The 23,916-nt window shown below is 42.3% G+C and overlaps 1 protein-coding gene across 1 annotated transcript in view; it reads left to right on the top strand.

Annotated features, from left to right (window-relative positions):
• CCT2 (chaperonin containing TCP1 subunit 2) overlaps positions 1 to 23,916 on the top strand; it is a 221,640-nt gene that overhangs the window by 154,461 nt on the left and 43,263 nt on the right. Inside the window, exon 9 of the mRNA XM_080275729.1 lies at positions 1,013 to 1,190. Within this exon, the coding sequence (XP_080131855.1) occupies positions 1,013 to 1,190 (178 nt within the window). The remainder of the gene's footprint in view (positions 1 to 1,012; positions 1,191 to 23,916) is intronic.

The raw sequence follows: 23,916 nt of genomic DNA, 5'->3' as shown, positions 1-23,916 counted from the left end.
TTAGCGAAAGTTGGGGCATTGTCTTTACGGCAAAAAGGCTAATTGGTTCCCGGTTATCCTAAAGTAACATCAGATTTTCATTTTCACTTGCAATACAGTACATCAAATCACTATTGTACATTGCATTGTGAGATACAAACAATAAAAACTGTACAGTACACATTATATGAGGAGAAACATACCACAGAGACCAGGTTGAGGTTTCTTCACTCCAACACGATACTCTCTTTTAGCCTTGGCCTTTCCTCCTGACTTTGAATGTCCCGGCCACTTTTTATCACCACCAGGCTCTCCCCCCACACCACCAGGCTCTCCCCCCACACCACCAGGCCCTTTCCCCACACTACCAGGTATAGTAGAGGCCATTGAACCGTGAGAATCCAACACAATGGAGCTAGCACGCTCGTACACAATGGCGGGAATGGGTGGACAGAGTGTTGACATGACGTCATTCAAGATGGCGGTGGGTTGCGGGCGGGCGGTGCAGGAAATTCAAAGTTCAAAATATTGTCCCAAACCCAAAATTTGTGTGCGAAAATCGATTTTTTTTTTCAAGCGAAAGTGGAAGTTAGGGAATATTTGGTGCATGCCGCGAAAGTGGATTCCGCGAATCCTGCTGTAGCGAAAGTTGGTGCACTACTGTATTTCTAAACTCAACTGAGCACTGTCTCTCTGAATTTTCAGTGTTTCTCATTAAAGCGGAGGTTTTAGCCAAAAAAAAAAAAAAAAAAAAAAAAAATCTGCCAGGATTGGGGGTTCATTGGTGAAAAATCTGCCGGGATGCGGCGGGTTAATGGGGGTTCCCAGGAGTATGCAGGGTGGTGAAGTTAAATAGGTGTATGGTAATAAGTGACTTCTAACCTCACCTTTGTTGACCAGCCAGAAGTTTTATTTGTTTAATTATTTTTGTTTTGTTTTTTTACAAGTTTATAGTAGATCATTGATTAGCTTTCTTAGCATGTCACATATATTGGAAAAAAATTTGTTTATGGACCTCCATGTATTTTTGTAGGTGATGATTGGTGAGGACCGTATGATCAGACTGGGAGGTGTGGCACTGGGTGAGGCATGTACGGTGGTGCTACGAGGAGCCACCACACAGATTCTGGAAGAGGCTCAGCGTTCTCTGCACGATGCCCTCTGTGTCCTCACACAGACTGTCAAGGAAACCAGAACTGTTTATGGTGGAGGTAAGCATGCTCACTTGGATAAAATTAGTTATACTGATGATAGGAGAGGAAAGAATACTGTACCTATATACAGTACATTAATTCCATGCATGTCATAAATGGTGACTGATAGAATTAGGGGTCAGATCTGACATTCATCCTTCGATTTCTGACCTTTTTCCATTTAGTATCTATGGTTGTAGGGAAAATTATGTCATTGCACACCGCCTTTGGAAATTGAAACTTGTGACTTTCGATGTCCAAACTCTTGCTAGTGAAGCTAACTTAGCTATTCCTCTTGAAGAACTGAGGTATGTAAGTTGGGGTGTCGTAGATCTTAGCGAGATCAGAATACCAGGTGGTACAGTCACAGAATTGTCTAATGGTCATATATTGTGCTAGAGGCAGAGGCAAACAAGAAAAGAAGGGGAGGTGTGACATGAGCCCCGGGATGGGATGGAGCTCGGATCTGTGCTAGAGGGTACAGGGCATTGCAGTTCCAAGGCTGTCGCTTCCACCCAATAGAGAGAGGCCTGAACCTGGGAGTAGTGCCCCAGGAGGCTGCCCTATCAATGGGTCAATAATGGCGGGTCAGTTACAGTGCCAAGGTGCGCTTGGAGGGTGTCCCTGTAGCAGTCTTGGCAGGGAGCCCCAAAGCCACTGGTCATGGCTGGTGGGCTATGGGTCCTAGGTCCCATGCCTGGACTTCGGTCTGTACCGGTGAAAGGGGCCTGTGGTCTGTCTCTCCCCTTTACTTTGTACCAATTATGACAGAAAAATCAGAGCAAGCCTGAGGAAACTAAATCACCCAAGGGAATCAGAGTGGCATCTTGGAAAGTGGGCAGTTTGAGGGGTAGAGCAGGGGAAGTGATTGAGGCATTGAGTAGGGGGATGGATGTTGGATGTGTGCAGGAGGTTAGCTACAGGGGAAGATCCAAAGTGATTGCGGGGAGGGATTGTTGATACAAGATATTTTGGCAGAGTAGGGCAGATGGATATGGTGGTATGGGGTTGTTGGCTAAGGAGAAAAGGGTGGAATGTCATGAATTTATTGAGAGTGAGTGGAAGGATAATAGTAAGGAAAATTTTGTTCGGTGGGGACACGTTTTCATGTATATCGAATACCTGTATGCTCCACAGGCTGGATTGAATAATGTAGAAGGTAGGTATGGGGGATGATGACATTGTAGTTTTGGGTGGGGACTAAAATGATCTTGTAGGTGAAGCAGCTTAAGGATACGAAGCAGTAGAGTTGGCTCTTTGAGAAGCTCGGCAGCTGCCCTGTGGCTACCCATATATTTGACACTAGTGTAAAGAGAGAGATGGGTGGGGTATTGGTGGGGAGGGGGCTGAGTATGAGGGGGGGGGAGAGGGACCAGTCTCTTAATTGCTCTTTCCCCATCTCTTTCTCTCTCTCTCTCTCTCTCTCTCACTATTTAGTATTTCCTGGCTGTTTGAAAAATACTTGCTGCCTAGCCCAGTTGTTCATGTCCAGACTAGCAATTTTTAATGAAATGTTGATAGAGAGAGAGAGAGCTGATTCATTAATTTTTCTCTGTACACTTTAGATACATCTTAATTTGTCACTCCTTTTCTTTAAAATGCTTTTCAGTTACACTTTATTTTCTTTGCATCAAAGATATTTTCATTCATATTCCATCCCAGTATTTTTGTTTCATGAATATTTTGTTAACACACACACAGACACACACAAACATACATGTATGATATACTGTGTGTATATATATATATATATATATATATATATATATATATATATATAGTAATCACTCCAATATCCGACGTAATAAAGCCATAGGTAGGTCCGGATATTGGTTCTGTCCGGATATTGGGCCCCAGCTTATGGACTTGTACTTATGGACCCTAACTCAGAGAAACACCTATACAACTCCCTCTGGACATGCATAGCACCTATTTAAGACCCAAATCACACCAATAAGGCACATAAATGACTGAAATAAATGAAAAGAAACATAAAATGAGGGTTTAGAAGTAGGTTCATACAATAATAAACATTCTGGTGACTGGCTCCTGGACTGGTACTTATGGACCCTAACCTAGCCTAACTCAGAAAAACACCTTCCTACTGCACGTGCATAGCTCCTAACACCCTATTCACACCAATAAAGGACATTAAAGAGTGAAATGAGGTAAGTATAGTATGGAAAAAAGTACAGTATGAAACATTCTTATGTCCGGATAGTGGGGATGTTCGGATATTGGGCGTCCGGATATTAGAGTGATTACTGTATATATATATATACAGGTAACTCACACGGAACACGTGGGTTTCGTTCCTACTGTGCCGTGTTAGGTGCGAAATCGCGTATATTTAAACTACTCCGTATTTTGCTCCCTAGACCCCCCCAAATGTGTTGTTTTTTCTGTTATCTGTCACTGGTAATCACTAGAAAGCACTTTAAGTGGTTAGAAGGTTTATTTAATGTTATAACTCACAAATACAGTACTCCACAGCAAAACTTCAACACACAAATACTGTACGTAAACACAAGGAAACATGCCGACGCCGATCATAGGTAATCATATAAATCAGGTTAACTGGTACCAGTGCTTTAACATACAAGTACATACCAGAACAGTACATATTTAACTTAGAAATGCAGTACTGTGATATCGAATGATTTCAGTACATAATCTGTTAGGAATGGCTGGAAAAAAAAAAAATGTTATGAATACATTTTGACCTTTTTGATTTACGTTTATGGTAGTTTCGAGTTATTTTTTACGTCATCGTTGTGCCCATGCTTGGAAAAGGGAGCGAAAGAGTTGAATTTTCAGTCCTAAATGAGAAAACTGCACGTCCTCCAAGGCTAGACTCTGCCACGGGAGAATGAAGTGGAGGGTCAGTCCGATTTGCAATAAGGAAGTTGTGTCACAACTTCCAGCTCCCACACCACGAGAATGGCTAAAAACAGAATCGTAATGCAGTTTCAGAACTAACATTAAGTCTAATTATTACGAATACAGATACAAAGCAGAAATAAATACGTTTACAGACGGGGAAAACGTACTTCTTCCGTCATAACATGTTCATCTTTATCATTTTACGTTCATCTTTATCATTTTACCTTGTTATTTTCGCAATATATATTGCTGTCTCGTAAACAGGGTAGTTGTTTGTGTTTTGCAAGGGAGGAAAAAGATTGTATTTTCTGTCTGGGTCGAGATAATGGATGTAACTATGTATGGTTAGGAATGGCCACGAGCGAAAAATCGTACATCCACTCATCACGATAGCAGATGATGAGCTGACAGATGATACATGAGAGGGTGAAGTCAAGGTCAGTCTCATGTCCCAGATTTTCATTCACTTCCCGAAAGTTTTCACAGTTTTCTACACGTTGCATTACATCAAATGATCCAAACCATTACAGCAAACCTGAGCAAATAGGTAAAGATACCAAGACAAAAATGTATTTTTCTCTTATTATAAGTCTTTAACGAACAAACAAAAAAGGCAATATTCCGACGCCGATCATGGGTAATCATATAAATCAGGTTAACTGGTTACAAGGCTTTATTTAATGCTTTAATTGCTTACAAGTACATACCAGAACAGTAAATATTTAACTTACAAATACAGTACTGTAGAAAAGCAGTACAGTAAGAGTTTAACGAACAAACAAAAAAGGCAATATTCCGACGCCGATCATGGGTAATCATATAATTCGGGTTAACTGGTTACAAGGCTTTATTTAATTATTTAACTTTATTTAAGTGCTTACAAGTACAGTACATACGAGAACACTAAATATTTAACTTACAAATACTGTACAGTACTGAGGAAAAAACGAACAAATAAAAAAGGCAATATTCTGACGCCTATCATACAGCCCTTCTCAATAGGGTGGAGTCAAAGGCTTTTCGTCTCATTAACTCTCCTCCTCTTACTGACTCCCTTCAACCTCTGTCTCTTCGCCGCACTGTTGCATCTTTATCTCTTTTCTATCGCTACTTTAATGGTCACTGCTCCTCTGAACTGTCTGCTTGCATTCCTCCACCTCTACGACGGGCGCGTAGCACCCGTCTGGCAGCAGACTCGCATCCTTTTTCTGTCCAACTCTCTAATGCAAGAATTAACCGTTACTCCCAGTCTTTCATTTATGCAACAGGTCAACTCTGGAACTGTCTCCCTCTGTCTGTATTTCCTGCTGCCTATGATCTCCAGTCTTTCAAACGCAGTGTGTCCAGGCATCTCAAAATGATCGGATCTTGAATTTGGCTCTATATTGTATTTTGTTTTTCTCTTGGAGGGAACTGTTACTGCGGGCTCTTGGCCTTTGGTTCCTTCTTCCTCGCATTTAAAAAAAAAAAAAAAAAAAAAAAAAAAAAAAAAAAACTGGATATAAGACTTTATTTCTTGCTTTAACGTTATTTAATAGTACTTTAAGTTGCACATAAACTTACCAGAACAGTACAGTACTGCAAATATTTAACTTACAAATACTGTGCTACTGTACTCGGGAATGTCTCACTCACTGAATAATTTCCCACCTAGATCGTCACGTAATCAAAACAAACCGCGCGCTGCGGTGACGTTCGAGGATTTGATCTTTCAAAGGCCTCTCCTGCGTTAATTTGTAGTTTTCATAATGGTTTTTTAATCTTACGTTGTATTATATGTATCCCAGCCCTAACCGTGTATAATTGCGAGCGCGTTCCGTGAGATCGTGTTCCGTTCGAGTTACCTGTATATATACAGTAATCACTCTAATATCCGGACGCCCAATAACCGAACATCCCCACTAACCGAACCTTATCGTCCTGGGATCAAACATTCCCAAAATGGTCCGAAAATCCAAAAAAATTGGAAAAAAAACCGATTTTTTGCCGTCCGTAATTTGAACTTGCCGCGCGCGCCGCGTGAGAGCATTGTTTTGGTTCGTCATTCCTCCGACGTCCGATAGAGCGCCGCTGCATCCTCCCCACTTCCCGCCTGTCTCTCACCGCGACTGGACCTGCGCTCTTCGTAATGGCTGCCCACGTGCTCGCTTTTGTGGTGGTGCCGTACTTGCTGCAAGGCCTCCTGCTGCTCTCTGCCCTACTCTTAGTGTGTGTGATGATGGCCCCGCCTCCTGAGAAAAGGAAGAGAGTGGTGTTGACTCTGGAGAAGAAACGGGAGATATTGGAGAAGGTTGATGCGGGTTGGTCTTCCTCTCGCATTCTCCGCGAGTTCAACCTGGCCCGGTCGACTTTGTTTGATATCAAGCGTTCCCGAGACAAGCTCATGCAGTACACGGCTGACTTCTCGTCGAGAAGCAAACGCAACGTGGAGAGGAAGGTTATGTTTACTCCCAAGTATGCAGAGATCGACCGCTCCACGTTGATTTGGTATCGACAGCAACGTGCAGCTGGTGTGATGGTACGTGGAACGGAGCTGAAGGCTGCTGCTGAGAAGTTTGCAAGGCTTCACGACGCCCTAGACTTCAAGGCATCCGAGGGTTGGCTCTTCGCGTTCAAGTTGCGACATGGCCTTACTAACCGTAAAGCACATGGCGAAGCATTGGACGCTAACGAGGATGGAGTGGACGAGTTTCGGCACAAGGTGAAAGGCTTGATCGACAGGGAGGGCCTCACTCTCGGTCAAGTCTATAACGCTGACGAAACTGGCCTATTCTATCGCTCGGTGCCAACGAACACTCTCGCCGATGAGACGGAGAAGCGTGTACCTGGCCGCAAGCTTTCTAAGGAACGGATATCTGCTTTGTGTTGTGCCAATGCTAACGGCATGCACCGGCTTAAGCCCGTTATTGTTGGCCGTGCAAAGCAGCCTCGGTGCCTTCGTGGGGTGATGGATGTCCTTCCTGTCGTATGGTACCATTCTTTGAAAGCATGGTTCACAGCTGTGATTTTCAAAGACTGGTTTCACCATCACTTCCAAGGAGGTCATACATTACCAGACGAAGACACTGGGAATTCCTCGCGACCAGGTAAAGGCTCTCCTTCTCCTCGACAATGCACCTGCCCACCCGTGCGACAAGGACTTGGTTGCTGAGAATGGCCGTATTAGGTGCATGTTTCTGCCACCTAATACGACTGCTCTCATTCAACCAATGGACCAAGGAGTGATCGTGGCAACAAAGCGCCTGTACCGTCGGAAGTTCCTGGACGAGGTGATGGTGGTTCTCGAGGACGAGGACGAGCGCAGGGAAGGACGTGACACTCGAGGCAAGCGGACTTTGGAAAACCTTCGCCGCTACAACATCAAGTCTGCGCTGTACAACTGGGCTAGTGCATGGAAGGAAGTCCCTGTGAAAACTCTTGAAAATGGTTGGTCTCGCTCTGCTTCTCGGAACAGATGTGGAGTACGATTTCCTAGGGTTTGACGTGGATGACTTCCATGCACGGCTCCGTACGCACGGCGACGATGTTGATGTGGACGATGTTCGTGAGTGGTTGGACGACGACGAGGGCGATCCTGGGTATCAGACGTTGTCTGATATCGAGATCGCGTCTTCGGTTGCTGGTGTCAGTCCCGAACTTGAAGATTCCGACGACGAAGGCGATGATGATGCAGACTCCGCCCAGCAGGACACTACTCCAGCCATCCCCAAGCTGAGCGCACTCCGGGAACATCTAGAGTTCGTCCTAGACTACCTGGAACACCCGGACTGCGACAGGGAGATGGGGCCCTTGGGAGGGGGGGCGGAAGTGCGTGCTTTCCGGCAGCGCATCATCAATCGCCAGAATCGTCGGTCCTTGCGTCAGTCAACGATTGACAGTTTTTTCAGGCCCGTGACCCCCGCTGTGCCAAGCCCTGGTTCCACTCGTTGCCTCCCCAAGACAGGCCCTCATGCTCCGAGCCACAGCCCAGCACATCAGCTACAGTGGAGTCACCGCTCGACGTGAGTTTGCGGCTGTCTTCAGAGTCTTCTGTAGTCGGTACGCCATCACCACTACCCACCGATGCACCCCTTGGACGCCTGCCAGTGATACTCTCGGGCTCTGACAGTGAATAAACAGCAAGAACTTCTCCACTAGACCACACGGGAATTTTGAGTGTTGTGCAGTGAAAAAACGGTGTGTTGTGTTAAGGTTTTCAAGTTGGGAGAAAAGACTAAGTAGAAAAGAAATTTAACGTAACTAACCTTCTTTGTTTTGGCTTTGGAAACTTAAAAAAATTGGGAAAAGTTAATGTGCAACACTTAAATTTAATGGAACATTATTTGGACTAAAGTGAACACTGTGAAAAGAACGGACTTCTGTGTGTTAGTGACTAAGTTCAGTGCAAGACTTCAGGAAGAGTGTAGTGCAAGTGCTTCAGGAAATCGTTCTTACTGTCAGAGTCCGAGAGGAGGCGGTTATTCATCGAGGTGGCCAGGGACTTGCTGTAAGTAGCCAAAATGTTTCATGTTGTACTATTTTCCATACTATATTTACCAGAATGTTTAATATTGTATTTTTTCCCATACTATACTTACCAGAAAGTGTCATACTGTACTTCTTTCCATACTAAACTTACCTCATGCATGTGCAGTAGGAATGTGTTTTTCAGAGTTCGGTTAGGTTCGGTTAGGTTAGGTTCGGTTAGAGTCCATAAGTACCAGAATGTTTATTAATGTATGAACATACTTCTAAACCCACATTTTATGTGTCTATTGCATTTATTTCAGTCATTTATGTGCCTTATTGGTGTGATTTGGGTGTTAAATAGGTGCTATGCATGTCCGGAGGGGAGTTGTATAGGTGTTTCTCTGTGTTAGGGTCCGTAAGTACAAGTCCATAAGCTGGGGCCCAATATCCGGACAAAACCAATATCCGAACCTACCGATGGCTCTATTGATCCGGATATTGGAGTGATTACTGTATATATATATATATATATATATATATATATATATATATATATATATATATATATCTATATATATATATATATATATATCTATATATATATATCTGTATATCTATATATATATATATATATATACACTTACATATATACGGTAAGACCTCACTATAACGGACTAATTTGGGCCTAAGTCATTCCGATTACAGCGAAATTCCGATTAAAAAGACATTCGGACTTCCCCCTACTAACCCAGACTTTTTCCGATATATCAGACATTAGTCCGGATCGCACCAGCGGTTTTTAAACTGTTTTCACTACCACTACAGTACTATACTGTATTATACCTTCACTGCAATAGTCGAGTGGTTTAATATATGTAATAATACTGATAGCCATGTCTTTTATTTACTTTACCATGGTGAACATAGCTGAAGTGGTCAGGTAGTCTGGTAGCTCCTCGATTCCGATAAATGTGAATTCCGGTCTACTGATGTCCATCATATTGAGGTCTTACTGTATATATATATATACTGTATATATATATATATACAGTAATCACTCCAATATCCGACGTAATAAAGCCATAGGTAGGTCCGGATATTGGGCCCCAGCTTTTGGACTTGTGCTTATGGACCCTAACTCAGAGAAACACCTATATAACTCCCTCTGGACATGCATAGCACCTATTTAAGACCCAAATCACACCAATAAGGCACATAAATGACTGAAATAAATGCAAAAGAAACATAAAATGAGGGTTTAGAAGTAGGTTCATACAATAATAAACATTCTGGTGACTGGCTCCTGGACTGGTACTTATGGACCCTAACCTAGCCTAACTCAGAAAAACACCTTCCTACTGCACATGCATAGCTCCTAACACCCTATTCACACCAATAAAGGACATTAAAGAGTGAAATGAGGTAAGTATAGTATGGAAAAAGTACAGTATGAAACATTCTTATGTCCGGATAGTGGGGATGTTCGGATATTGGGCGTCCGGATATTAGAGTGATTATATATACAGTATGTAATACTGAGAAATTTGGCCACCAGTGTAACACAAGAAATTTTGGTCATCAATAAATTACACCAGTGTAATGCTGGGAATTTTAGAGATTATGGAAAATGGGGTAGCGTGATCTTATTGGAGAATTTTAGAGATTAAGAGAAATAGGGTAGCATGATCTTACTTGAGAATTTATGGGAAATGAGGTAGCGTGATCTTAGAGTTTATGGGCAATTTGGTAGCGTGGTCTTATTTGAGAGGGCGTGAATAGTTAGATATTAGCACACCATGCGGGCCACTTGATCTCGTCTGTACCACTCCTTAAAGGATAGCAAAACTTGAACTCGAAATAACCTAAGATTAACTGAGCATCAAGAACTGAGACAGATTATTCTTCAAACTGTGAATGAACCCAAACGAAATAAAGATGGGGTGGGGAGGTATATGAGAGAGGGGGGTGTGAGTTGGGAGCAGGGCAGTGAAATGGCGGGGGACAGGGCGACGTGGAGGCGATTTGTTTGTGGCCACCACAAACGGGATTCAGGCGTCTGGCAGATAGATAGATATAGATAGACCTACATCACTAGAACTATGAAACTTTACAAGCTAAGTTAATATTGAAAGAATACTGATACACATGGATATATTAATCGCATGATCACAGTTGGACATTCAGGAAGATTCAAAGAATACTGGTACACATGGATATATTAATCTTATGGTCACTGTTGGACTCTCAGGAAGATTCAAAGAATACTGATACACGTGAATATATTAATCCTGGGGTCACAGTTGGACTCTCGGGAAGATTCGAAGAATTAAAGATTACCACCAAGATATTCTCCTAAGATTAAACTCGTATAACTCAAGAATCATATGTAGTAAAGTTACAGTAATTATATGAACATTGATCAAACGGATTGTAATCAAAATGGACCAGCTTATTTATTCGTTACTTAGGCTACATGAACTAGGGAAAAAAGGGGGGGGGGTGATTTAGTGTGATGCGTTTGGCAGTGGCTTGAACAGACAGTCTGTAATGATAAAGAGGAACGATGATCTCATTATTCAGTACAAGAAGGATCAAGGGAAATACCACAAATTTAACTTACGTACTGTATATGACGACTTATCACACAAGGGAGAGAAGGGGGGGTTGAGAGTTCGGGCACTAACTTGTAACGATGAAGAGGAGCAATGATCTGAAATATTCAGCGCGGCTCCTCGCCTTTTATAAGCATCAAGACAGTGTTTGGGAATCGGTTGAAACTTTAAGTGATTACTTTGTAATATTTTGTCTCTAGATCTCCAAAGAATATGAGATATACATTTGCGCTCAACATACGTAGATAAATGACTTAAGATGTTTAAAATTTTTGTAATAAGCGTACAGGAGTCTTAACCCCTTAACCGCAGGGCGTCACTTTTGTGACACTTGGGAGCAAGGGATCATATCGCGGGGCGTCACTTTTGCGATACTGTGTTATTTTGAATTCACCCGGGCTTTCAAGTATCATCTATCAGTACTGCTAATGTCCAACATTAGTCAGCACTCCTAATCTCATCTGTACTCCCATCCATTGTTGACAATTTAGCCATTTCTCCCCGTTCTTGACTCCCCTCCCTACCTTCCCTCCATTACCCTCTCCTCTTGCCTGCCCGGCTGTGCTATCCTAAGTAAATCTTCCCTGGAATTTTCCACTGATTTCATCCATTGAAATAAGCCCTATGTCCTATTCTTATACCAAATAATATATACCAAAAAGAAATAAGGTAAGTGAGAGTGTCATACACCTAGAATTGGCTAATTATCACCTGACAACACCTCACGTGCACTCGTTTGCTAATTTTCGCTGTTTATTTCCCCTTGAAATATGCCTTATAATCTATTCTTGTACTAAAAATATATATAAGGAGGGAAGGGAGAAGCCTAAGTGATATTTACATTCACCTGGAACTACCTAATTTATAATGTATTGTCTAGATTTCCTGCCAATCATTTCACAGCTATATATTAGCAGCTCTCAAGAGGCTGACGTTGGCAGTAATGCATTCTCCCTAGGTAGGCCACCCCGGCCCACCCCTATCAGTTTACTGTCGTCTTTCAAGGTGAAAGTAAGTCGGATTTGCTCCTGCTAACTTCCGCCGCTTTTTAGTCCCATGCAAAGGGCCCTGTGACCTTTACCCCCTACTAAACCACGTGTGGAAAGAGGTAAAAGGCTGACAATTGATAGAGAGTGACTACGATCTTTCTGTTGAGTAAAACAGTGCAAGTGGAATTGTAAATAATGTGTAAACAGCAAGTGAAAGCAGTGAATGTAACTGTAAGTGAACAGTGGAAAATAGTTTTATAAGTTACTTCAAGTGACAGTGCATAACACAGTGTAAATAAAATAGAAATGTAAATAAAATAGATTACGTAAATAGAAATGTAAATGAGTAGTATTATAGGTATACGAGTATATATACAGTACTAGGAGTAATGAAAATGAAAGTTTCACTCTAGCATGTATGAATACTATGAGTTATGAGAGTGAAGGTGAAAGTGACATTCACTCTCAGTGCTAGTATACGGGACGAGAATGTGAATGCTACATATTTTACTGAAAGAAATTGAATGCATACAGTGACAATAAACTACTATTACTGAAGGAAACTTATGGATAAAGACTGTAGATATATATAAGTGTTATATAGTAATAGAAATATAAACTGAGTGTTTTTTTGGAATAATAAATGACAGAACGCCAGCGGCAAACGATCGGAAGTGGGAAGGTCATACGCCCTCGTAATTTTCATTGTTTTCAGTGTTTTTTTTTTTTTTTTTTTTTTTTTGAGTATGGATTCCAAACTATTTGAGAATCATAGAATAGTGTTTCTAGTGATAATATCAGGCTGTGGTAATCATATTACGAGTTGTCAGGAAGTGTAAAGTGGAGACTTCGTTACCCAACTTCAGAGGTCTCCACAAGTCCTACGGTACTCGACGAAGGCTCAACAAACACCCCAGGAGAAAGCTGAAGGTATGTGCCATAAGCATATTTGATTTTAATATTCTAGGACTAATAACTGATTTTTGGCAAATATTTTTAGAGTCTGTCGGAGCGGAATATGCCCGCGGGAGCCGCAAGAAAAAGCAAAACAAGCCCGCGGTTAAGGGGTTAATCATAACGAAGCCAGATTAATTAGGAATTCGAACAGTTTTATTACCCATGTTGTTTACATATGCCTACTTGACTGTAAACAGGACTCAATAACATGAATTTTACGCTTCACAGATGACTGTCATCAGCAGTCTTACTTCAGACATTATCAATTCACCACTGCATAGTTCAAAAGGGGAATGCTACTAACTTCGGCAGGTAAATCTCTAGATCAGAATATAAAGCAAGACATTTCGCGATTGTTAATCCCTACTAAAACTTCCGTGGTTATACTTCTTTGTTAATAACGGCTGGTTCATTATAGATAAACATTAATCATATTCACACCAATACTCAATTTGGTACTATCAGTAACAGAATCATGCTCACATTATGAATATCAGTTAAGACTAGACTTAAATATAGAACTTGTAACAGTTAAATCATGAACTGTACTGACTATATTTATAACATTACCTAAGTTTAAAATTACACTTACAATACTAGCTTATACTAACGTATACTTAAAATTATGGAAGTACACGGGTCCTGCCTCTGGAAAAAAAAAATTTTAACATCAGAAGTCAACATTCAAATCATTCATCTACATTTCCTAGGGACGTGTGTGTAGACGGGACGGACTTCCCAAATTTGACTGTGAACACAACTCTGTGAACAAAGATTTCCCCGACTCTAATTCCAATAAGTGGCACCTGTCGGTCCACAAGTAAAAACACGTACCCCAGGGGGTTACTTCTCTGTCACGGTAAACTTTCGAAACCCAGTGGAGAGGTGTGCCCCAGCCAACCTCCTGCCTGGGTGGCAACATGGTCGTCTCACCTGGACTAACCTGTACTCTCGCTGCCGGGATTGTCCCAGGGGTGCTTCCCATTCACACCACATACAGACTAATCACATTCACACTCACATCCATTCATCCTTACGCTTCCAGCTCACCACCTAGCAATTGACGAGTGCCTGTCAGGTCCTGAAGTCACTTTCACCCTAGACCATGTTGACTGTAACTTGAGGGGGTAGGTGCACACTGTCCCTTGAATTAAGGTAACCTTCCCACTGAACTGGGCTGTGCCCTAGACACAAGATGAAACTCTCTACAAGATGAAACTTTCTGAATTCTCGTTAGATGAAACTTCTCTTGAACTCTAAATTGTCACAGTCAACTGTCGGACAGTCTGACTTGCACACTTTTCCCTAACCATCTCTTAATACTGCAATAACCACCTTCAGCACTCAACATTCTTCAATAAGTCTCTGGGGAGGGCGTCTCTCACGGGGTGGTAATTGTTCATCAATCAGGTCAGGTTCAAAGACCTCATCCAAGGGTTCTAAGAGCCACTTTTCACCTCCATAGTAAGGTTTCTCTTGTCCTGTGACTCTTTGTACCCTTTTCCCTGTGAACACATTTTCTACCACTTACACACTTCCGTCCATCAACACTTCCACTACACGGTTCAGACCATCTCATTTCACATTAAGTTTTCGACACGTACCAGGTGCCACAGTTTCCTTCTTAATCCACGCAAGGGTTCCAACTCCAACTGTTTGATTCTTCCGCCTTCGGTTAGCGACGTCTCTATACTGACGCTTCATCTTCCAATGCGTTTCCCAAATAAGAGCATGGGTGACAGCCATCTCGTTTTCCTCACCGTCAACAGAGGGTAAGGGTGCACTGACCAGCCTAGGTGAATGGCGAGAGAAGAAGGCGAAGTAGGGTTGCTGTCCCATGGATTAATGAACTGCCTAATTCATGGGAATCTGACATGGTTGGAGCAGTTGGGGCCATCGAAGAGGGTGGCCCTGACATAGGGTGGAGAGGACTGACTTCAGGGTCCGATGCATCCGCTCGGTGACGCCATTCCCTTGGGGATGATAGGGGGTTGTGTAGTAGAAGGTGATTCGGTGTCACTGGCAGAATCGCTGAAAGTCTCTGCTGGTGAACTTGCCTCCGTTGTCCAGGACGATACTGTGAGGTGTCCCATAGTCTGCCACATTCTGCCCAAGTTTGTCTGTGGTGTGTGTGGATTGTTTTGTTTTGAGGGGGCAGAACCTAACGAATCGGCTATAATGGTCCACTACTGTAAGAAAATAACTGTAACCCTGGACTCCAGCAACCATATCAGTAAGATCTATCCCAATCCTCTCCAGCAGCTTATTCACTGGAGGTAATTCCTTCCACTGTTGCTGCAATCCAGTGTCCCGTTTGAATCTCACAAGTTACACATTTTTTGACATTCACACACATCAACCTTAAGATTTTGCCAGTAATACAGTTCTTCTACCTTCTTGATAGTTTTTTGTCATAGATGACCAGTTAACTCATGTGCATGTTGAAGGGCCTGTACAACTAAGGCACGAGAAACTATGAGGCTATAATGAAGACTACCATCTGCCTTCTCCCGCACTGAATACTGTATAACATTTCGTCTATTAAGGCAAACTGATCTAAGGTGGTATTTGCTAGTCTTTTGGCGGGAACTCTACCACCTTCGAGATACTGCGCTAGTTCTCCCCATACAAGTTCTTCTCTTTGACTGGCCTTCATTTGTTCTCGATCTAACCCGAGCCAGGTGGCTTCAGGTGGACGGACTACTACTCAAACTGAGCGTGACAACTGATCTGCTACGAAATTGTTCTTACCCTTGAGATGCTGGATGTCACAGTTTATTCTCGCATTTCTGAGATCCACCAATTCATTCGAGGCAATCTAGTCTTCCGCTTGAATATACTAGTGAGTGGTTGATCAGTAACTATGGTAAAACGGATACCCCACAGATAATGATGGAAGTTACGGCATGCAAGGACAACAGCTAGGGCCTCTTTATTTGATGCTGAATATCAAGTCTCACAGGGGTTCAATGTTTTAGAGAAATACCCAGTCGGCTTGTTGGAACCATCTGATTGAATCTGGCTCAGAACTCCACCAACATGAGTGTTACTAGCATCTGTAGTGAAAATGAGTGGTAGTTCTACCTGAGCTCTAACTAAGATCGGAACATTCATGAGGCAAGACTTAGAGATATTCAGAGGGTTTCTGGCGTTCGTCGGTCCAGATAAATGTTACTCGAGATTTAGTTAAGTTGTTGAGGGGCCTCGCAACTTTTGCAAACAGTGGAACATGTTTTCTGCAAAACCCGCACATTCCTAGAAATCGCCTTACTTCCTTTACTGTGGTGGGAGGTTTCATCTTTGTGACTGATTCAGCGTACTTTGGATCAGGTTTGCTTCCTTCGGCAGAAATCTGATGACCTAGGAAGGTGTCTTCATCAAGGTCGAACTTGCATTTACTGGGATTTAATTTCACTCCGTTTTCAGTAACAGTCAAGTAAAGTTGGGAAGTCTGGAGCCCAAAGGATCAAATCGTCTAAGTAATTTCTGACCCACCCTTTCTGTAAGAGGGGTGCTAGTATTGAACTCATTCACCTGGAAAAGATCGCAGGGGAGCAATTAAGTCCGAATGGGAGTTGTCTGAATCTGTATAGTGCGACCCCGTCACTGAAGGTTGTGAGGTCACGACTTTCTTCATCTAACAGAATTCGGAAATAGGCCTCACGCATGTCAGGAGTGACATAATGCTGATGTCCGGCCGCTTGTTCAACTAGTTCAACTAGTTCATCCAGTACGGCCTGCGGACCCTCCAGGGAAACGTCGTCTCTGGCATTTTGGAGCTGCGGACTGGGAGGCCCTCAGGCAGTACTTCTTTGATTTTCCCTGGAATGATTATTGCTTCCATGGCTGTGAGCCATCTGAGTGTGCCTTGCGCATTACGGAGGTTATTCTCTCGGGCATGGAAGCATACATTCCTTTCTCATATCCTTTGACTAACGCAAGAAAGCCTTGGTTTAATCACGCTTGTTCTAATGCTGTCCGCAACAAGGAGAAGGCCTACAAAAGGTACCGGAGCCAACCCACCCCTGAATCACATAATCTTTACGTTTCTGCCCGGAATCGTGCTAAGTCTGTTCTTCGCTCTACTAAAAATAATTTCATCCATACTAAATGCTCTCAACTCTCCAACTCGAATTCTTCTCGCTCCTTCTGGCACCTTGCCAAAAATCTTTCTAACAACTTTACCTCATCATCCTTCCCTCCTCTTTTCTACTCTGATGGTTCTGTAGCTATTTCTTCTACTGATAAAGCAGATCTCTTCGCACAGACTTTCTCCTCCAATTCCACCTTAGACGATTCCGGTGCTGTTCCTCCATCAAGTCACCCCTCTGACTTCCTCATGGCTGACATTAAAATTTCTTCAGTTGATGTATTTTCTGCCATTACTGGCCTCAGTACTAACAAGGCATATGGGCCTGATGGAGTCCCTCCTGTTGTTCTCAAAAACTGTGCTTCTGTGCTTACACCCTGCCTAGGCAAACTATTTCGCCTTTGTCTGTCAACTTGTACCTTTCCTTCTTGCTGGAAGTTTGCTCTCATTCAGCCAGTCCCAAAGAAGGGTGACCACTCCCAACCCTCCAACTATCGTCCAATTGCTTTAACGTCCTGTATTTCAAAAGTTTTCGAGTCAATTCTTAATAAAAAAATTTTAAGCCATCTTTCCTATCACAACCTTCTTTCCGATCGTCAGTATGGGTTCCGTCAGGGAATCTCCACTGGCGATCTTCTCACCTACCTTTCAGACTCCTGGTCATCCTCCTTTCGGGACTTTGGCGAAAGCTTTGCCATTGCACTTGACATCTCAAAGGCTTTCGATCGAGTCTGGCATAAATCTTTAATTTCCAAACTGCCCTCCTACGGTTTCTATCCTTCTATCTGTGCCTTCATCGCTAGCTTCCTTTCTGGTCGTTCTATAGCCGCTGTCGTAGACGGCCATCGTTCTTCTCCTAGATCTATCAACAGTGGTGTTCCTCAGGGCTCTGTCCTATCACCAACTCTCTTCCTTTTATTCATCAATGATCTTCTAAGCTGTACATCTAACCCTATCCACTCATACGCTGATGACTCCACCCTTCATCTTTCCATTCGGTTCCCGCAACGCCCATCTCAACAGTTACTTCAAGAAACAAGGGATGAGGCTATGGCACACCTAATGTCTGACTTGGCTCATATCTCTGACTGGGGTAAAAATAATATGGTTGTCTTTAATGCATCTAAGACTCAGTTCTTACACCTATCAACCCGACAAAATCTTCCACAGGTATACCCACTAATGTTTAATAATATTCAGCTTAATCCTGCATCATCCTTGAACATGCTTGGGGTTTCATTTACTCGGGACTTATCTTGGAAAGATCATATTACATCTCTTGTAAAATCTGCTTCCAAGAGATTGGGTGTGCTAAGCCGACTCCGCTCTTTCTTTACCCCTGCACAATTGTTGACTCTATACAGGGATTTGATCCGCCCCTGTGTGGAGTACAACTCTCATGTGTGGGGAGGCTCCCCACATACAGCTCTTCTCAATAGGGTGGAGTCAAAGGCTTTTCGTCTCATTAACTCTCCTCCTCTTACTGACTCCCTTCAACCTCTGTCTCTTCGCCGCACTGTTGCATCTTTATCTCTTTTCTATCGCTACTTTAATGGTCACTGCTCCTCTGAACTGTCTGCTTGCATTCCTCCACCTCTACGACGGGCGCGTAGCACCCGTCTGGCAGCAAACTCTCATCCCTTTTCTGTCCAACTCTCTAATGCAAGAGTTAACCGTTACTCCCAGTCTTTCATTTATGCAACAGGTCAGCTCTGGAACTGTCTCCCTCTGTCTGTATTTCCTCCTGCCTATGATCTCCAGTCTTTCAAACGTAGTGTGTCCAGGCATCTCAAAATGATCGGATCTTGAATTTGGCTCTCTATTGTATTTTGTTTTTCTCTTGGAGGGAACTGTTACTGCGGGCTCATGGCCTTTGGTTCCTTCTTCCTCGCATAAAAAAAAAAAAAAAAAAAAAAAAAAAAAAAAAAAAAAAAATCGTGGGAGGGGGTGAATGTCTGTCGCGAGGTGTTGATTCACATAACAATAATCGAGGCACATACGTTTGCCACCATCCAGCCTATTTACAAGTACAGTAGGTGACAGCCAGGCTGCAGTAGATTGTTCTATGATTTCTCTGTCCTCCTTATCTTTTAGCATATCCGCAATGATCTGCTTCGCTTGTTTGGGATAGCGGTACATGGGTCCACGACTGGGTTGAGGATCAGCTACTTTGATATGAGCAGGAGGGCCACTGATGAGTCCTAACTCAGTTTTGTCAAGAATAAAGAGAGGGTCATGTTTAAGGATTAACTGAGATAAGTCTTCTTGCTGGGCACTAGTGAGGTGTTGCCAGTTTAGTTCTCCAGTCAATTCTTTCAACCTCTGAACACGTGTCCCGCTTTGTCTGATTTGATCATTTTCTGGGAGTAGTTCATCCACCAGAAGGTGGATTATCAATTCTCTCGTACAGTCCAATAATTGTGCCCTTACGAAATACCTTCTCCTTCTTAGTCGTATTAGCGAGAGGGAAGTAGATTGAATTCTCAGAACTGACTTCGACCAAATATGGGTGACTGTTATGACTGACCTTAGGTTGAGGATAAATGATAAGGTTAGTGCCTGGGTCTTGTCTTACAGAAATGGGCATAAACTTCAACTGACATGGATCTACTTTCATGGTGGTAAGAAGATTGATTTGCGAGAAGTGTGAGTTGGAGGGTTCGACTGGTTCAGCCTTCACTCTTTCAACTTTGTTCCTTTGTCATATGATTCACAACATAAGGGGCACCTACCCATACCATGACGCTCCTTACTTCATCCCACATGAGAGGAGCTTGACCTAGTACATCGCAGCCTAGGAGCAGATCCATATTAATGTAAGAATGTGGCACTACCGGGAACCTTTGTTTATGGATCTTCTCATCTCCAGCTCCAATTTTTGCCCTCAACATTTCCATAATTCTCAAAGGGGTGCCTGTGACTCCATGCAAACGAGGCGGGTTTCGCCGTGTATTTACTTCTCCCCCAATTCGCTTGACAGCTGATTCCTTAATTAGAATGTAGCTACTCCCGGTATCAACTATAGCTTCTACTATCTTTCTGTTAATCACTACACTAATGGTGGGGGATGTATGACCACCGGTTAGTCATACCTTATGGGGTGGATTTTGTGAATCTTTAGATTTAGAATCATTTTGTTCTGGAGGTTTATAGTTATGTCCAGGACACTCACGGTCTCCACGACGACATCCGGGTCTACGGCAGTCAAAACAGTGTCCGGGAGGGGGTTTCCACCAACACTCTTGGAAACTGTGTGGTGAAAGTAAACAGTGGGCACAATTTTTACCACTGTGTCGGCTTGTAGGAATTCCTCAACTAGTCACTAATAATATCAGCTTATTCGAACCCCACAGCTGATCACCAATTTATATATCAGCTTAGACATGACTGCACTGTTCCAAGCAAGGTTATCAAGATATAATGTTCCGCCTGGTCGAAGTCACTTCCGGCTGACACACTCCACCAAATGTCTTCTCACACACTGGAGATGGTGGGAAGTCGGTGTAGATCCTGAAGGAATGGTAGAGGTAGCATGTGCAGGTGACAGAAAACTGAGCAGATTTCTCTCTCTCTTTATTATTGGCCACAGAAAGATACAGCTGCGACACAGAGAGAGCCCAGAGTAAATATGTCCCTCTCGTTTGAATGATAGGTGCGTTCTCCTCTAGTTGGCCGGTTTCCCCACTGGGAGTGGCCCTAGGTCAGCATAAATACAGAGGTGCCAAACCCCACAGACAACTGGGATTTATACGTGAATAGAAGCATCACAACTTTACCATCCACATTATACACCTCGGGTATTGATTACATTGAAGTATACCAACAGGGTAAATATTTTCCCCAAGACTTTAAACATATACACAATTCATAATTCTCTGTCGCCTTCCCTTTACCCTTATTGTTTATGACAGAAAATGCTGGGCTTTGCAAGTCTGATCGCTCATCCATTCCCATGCCACACTTATAGTAAGATGGTGTTTGGTTGATTATCATCACACTCTATTACACACTCGTTAGTTATGTTTAAACACCTTTGTATGTAATATGTAAAAATAGTGTGAGACTACAACTCATCATGGAAACGATGTCTGGCACCAGAACATTGCTCCGCCACACCTTTTCAACGTCCCCATCGACATTGTTGTCCTAACTACAGCAAGCCCGCCCCTAACGGGAGGGTTTCGTTCCTAACGTGGCGGGTTCAGTGCAAAACAGCTTAAGTTTTAACTACTCCTTATTTTGCTCCCTAGACACCCTAAATGTGGTGTTTTGCTGTTATCTGCCATTGTTAATCATTATGAAGCACTTTAAGTGGTTAGAAGATTTATTTAATATTATAACTTACAAATACAGTACTGCACAGCAAAACTTCAACATACAAATACATAAACACAAGGCAACATTCCGACACCGATTGGTTTCAGAACCGTCACAATAATAACGAGACAAAGGCGACGACATCGAGGAAGAAACAAGTTAATTAGTGACTAAAGGTACAACTAATAAATAATATCCAAAGCCTACAGTATTGAACATAGACTTTGATGGATCCTACTGAAATATAGTTAATAAAATATTAATTAATAATAAGTATATTTATAAAAGTATTGATTAATTAATAATAAGTTATTCTTTTTCTGTGCCTGCCCTCCTCTCTTCCTATTTCTCCCATCTTTCCTGTCACTTCTTATTGCTTTTTCCTTTACGGGTGGCTTTACATTGAGTGACAAGCCAAATGGTTTTCTGTAAGCCAAGAAACCATTTACAACGCTGGGTGGTAACCATATAACCAAACCATACGTGCTCCCTACTTGTCAACAAGTGGGTTGGTGGAGGGTTAGTGCCCCTCCCCGTAAAACAAATAACTCAAAGTCAAATGGCCACTCCTTACGAGATAATGGCGTCTGGCAATAGATAGATAGATAAATATTTATAGAATGACTGGGATTCGTTCAGGGTGTGAATTGACCTGAGGGGAAATCATCCATGTTTTGACGGGGAATTGACTTGATGCCGATCATGGGTAGTCATATAAATCAGGTTAACTGGTTACAAGGCATTATTTAATGCTTTAAATTTATTTAAGTGCTTTAACTTACAAGTACACACAAGAACAGTCAATATTTAACTTACAAATACAGTACTGTGGAAAAGCAGTACAGCAAGTATTTAACGAACAAATAGAAAAGGCAATATTCCGATGCCTATCATGTAAACTGGTTATAAAACTATTTCTTGCTTTAACATTATTAACCCCTTAACCCCGGGGCGTCACTTTCGTGACGCTTGGGAGCAAGGGATCATACCGCGGGGCGTCACTTTTGTGATTCTATGTTATTTTGAATTCGCCCAGGCTTTCAAGTGGTGGCTTGTATCATCTATCAGTACTGCCAATGTCCAACACTAGTCAGCACTCTAAATCTCATCTGTACTCCCATCCATTGTTGACAATTTAGCCATTTCTCCCTGTTCTTGACTCTCCTCCCTACCTCCCCTCCATTACCCTCTCCTCTCGCCTGCCGGCCGCGCTGCGCTAAGTAAATCTTCCCCGGAATTTTCCACTGATTTCATCCATTGAAATTAGCCCTATGCCCTATTCTTATACAAAATAATATATAAAAAGAAAAGAAATAAGGTAAGTGATAGTGCCATACACCTGGAATTGACTAATTATCACCTGACAACACCTCACATGCACTCATTCACTAATTTTCCCTGTTTATTTCCCCATGAAATATGCCGTATAATCTATTCTCGTAATAAAAATATATATAAGAAAGGAAGGGATAAGCCTAAGTGATATTACATTCACCTGGAACTACCTAATTTATTATGCATTGTCTAGATTTCCTGCCAATCATTTCATAGCGTATATATTAGCAGCTGTCACCACGCTGACATTGGCAGCCTTTCACTGCCCCTAGGCCACCACAGCATTCAGTTTACTGTCGTCTTTCAAGGTGAAACCACGTCGGATTCGCGCGTGTCCAATTCCGCCGCTTTTTAGCCCCATGCAAAGGGCCCTGTGATCTCTGCCTCTACCAAACCTTATGTGGAAAGAGGTAAAGGGCTAAGTGACTGCTGTGGAAAGTGAACTGGCTAATTTATCAGTGAAAATGATGGACAGTGACTACGATCTTTCTGGTGAGTAAAACAGTGGAAGTGGAAATGTAAATAATATGTAAATAATGTGTTAACAGAAAGTGAAAGCAATGAATGTAAATATAAGTGAACAGTTGAAAATAGTTTTATAAGTTACCGCAAGTGACAGTGCATAACACAGTGTAAATAAAATAGAAATGTAAATAATGTAAATAAAATAGAGAATGTAAATAGAAATGTAAATGAGTAGTAATATAAGAATACGAGTATATATACTAGAAGTAATGAAAGTGAAAGTTTCACTCTAGCGTGTATGAATACTATGAGTTATGAAAGTGAAAGTGAAAGTGGCAGGTTCGCTCTCAATGCTAGTATACAGGATGAGAAAGTGAATGCTATACGTTTTACTGAAAGAGAGATTGAATGCCTACAGTGACAATATACTACTATTACTGAAGGAATCTTATGGGTAAAGTCTGCAGATATATATAAGTGTTATATATTAATAGAAATATAAAGTGTGAGTGTTTTTATGAATAATAAATGACAGAATACCAGTGGCGAACAAGCGCAAGTGGGAAACTGGTACGCGCTCGTAATTTTCATTGCTTTCACAGTGTTTTGTTTTGTTTTTTGGAGTATGGATTCCAAACTACTGTATT

Source organism: Coenobita brevimanus, chromosome 62 (genome assembly GCF_032717465.1).
Source record: "Coenobita brevimanus isolate Jiangsu-jjx chromosome 62, ASM3271746v2, whole genome shotgun sequence".
Classification (NCBI taxonomy): domain Eukaryota; kingdom Metazoa; phylum Arthropoda; class Malacostraca; order Decapoda; family Coenobitidae; genus Coenobita; species Coenobita brevimanus.
Note: the sequence above shows the minus strand (reverse complement) of the source record. Positions and strands in the feature narration are given on the sequence as shown.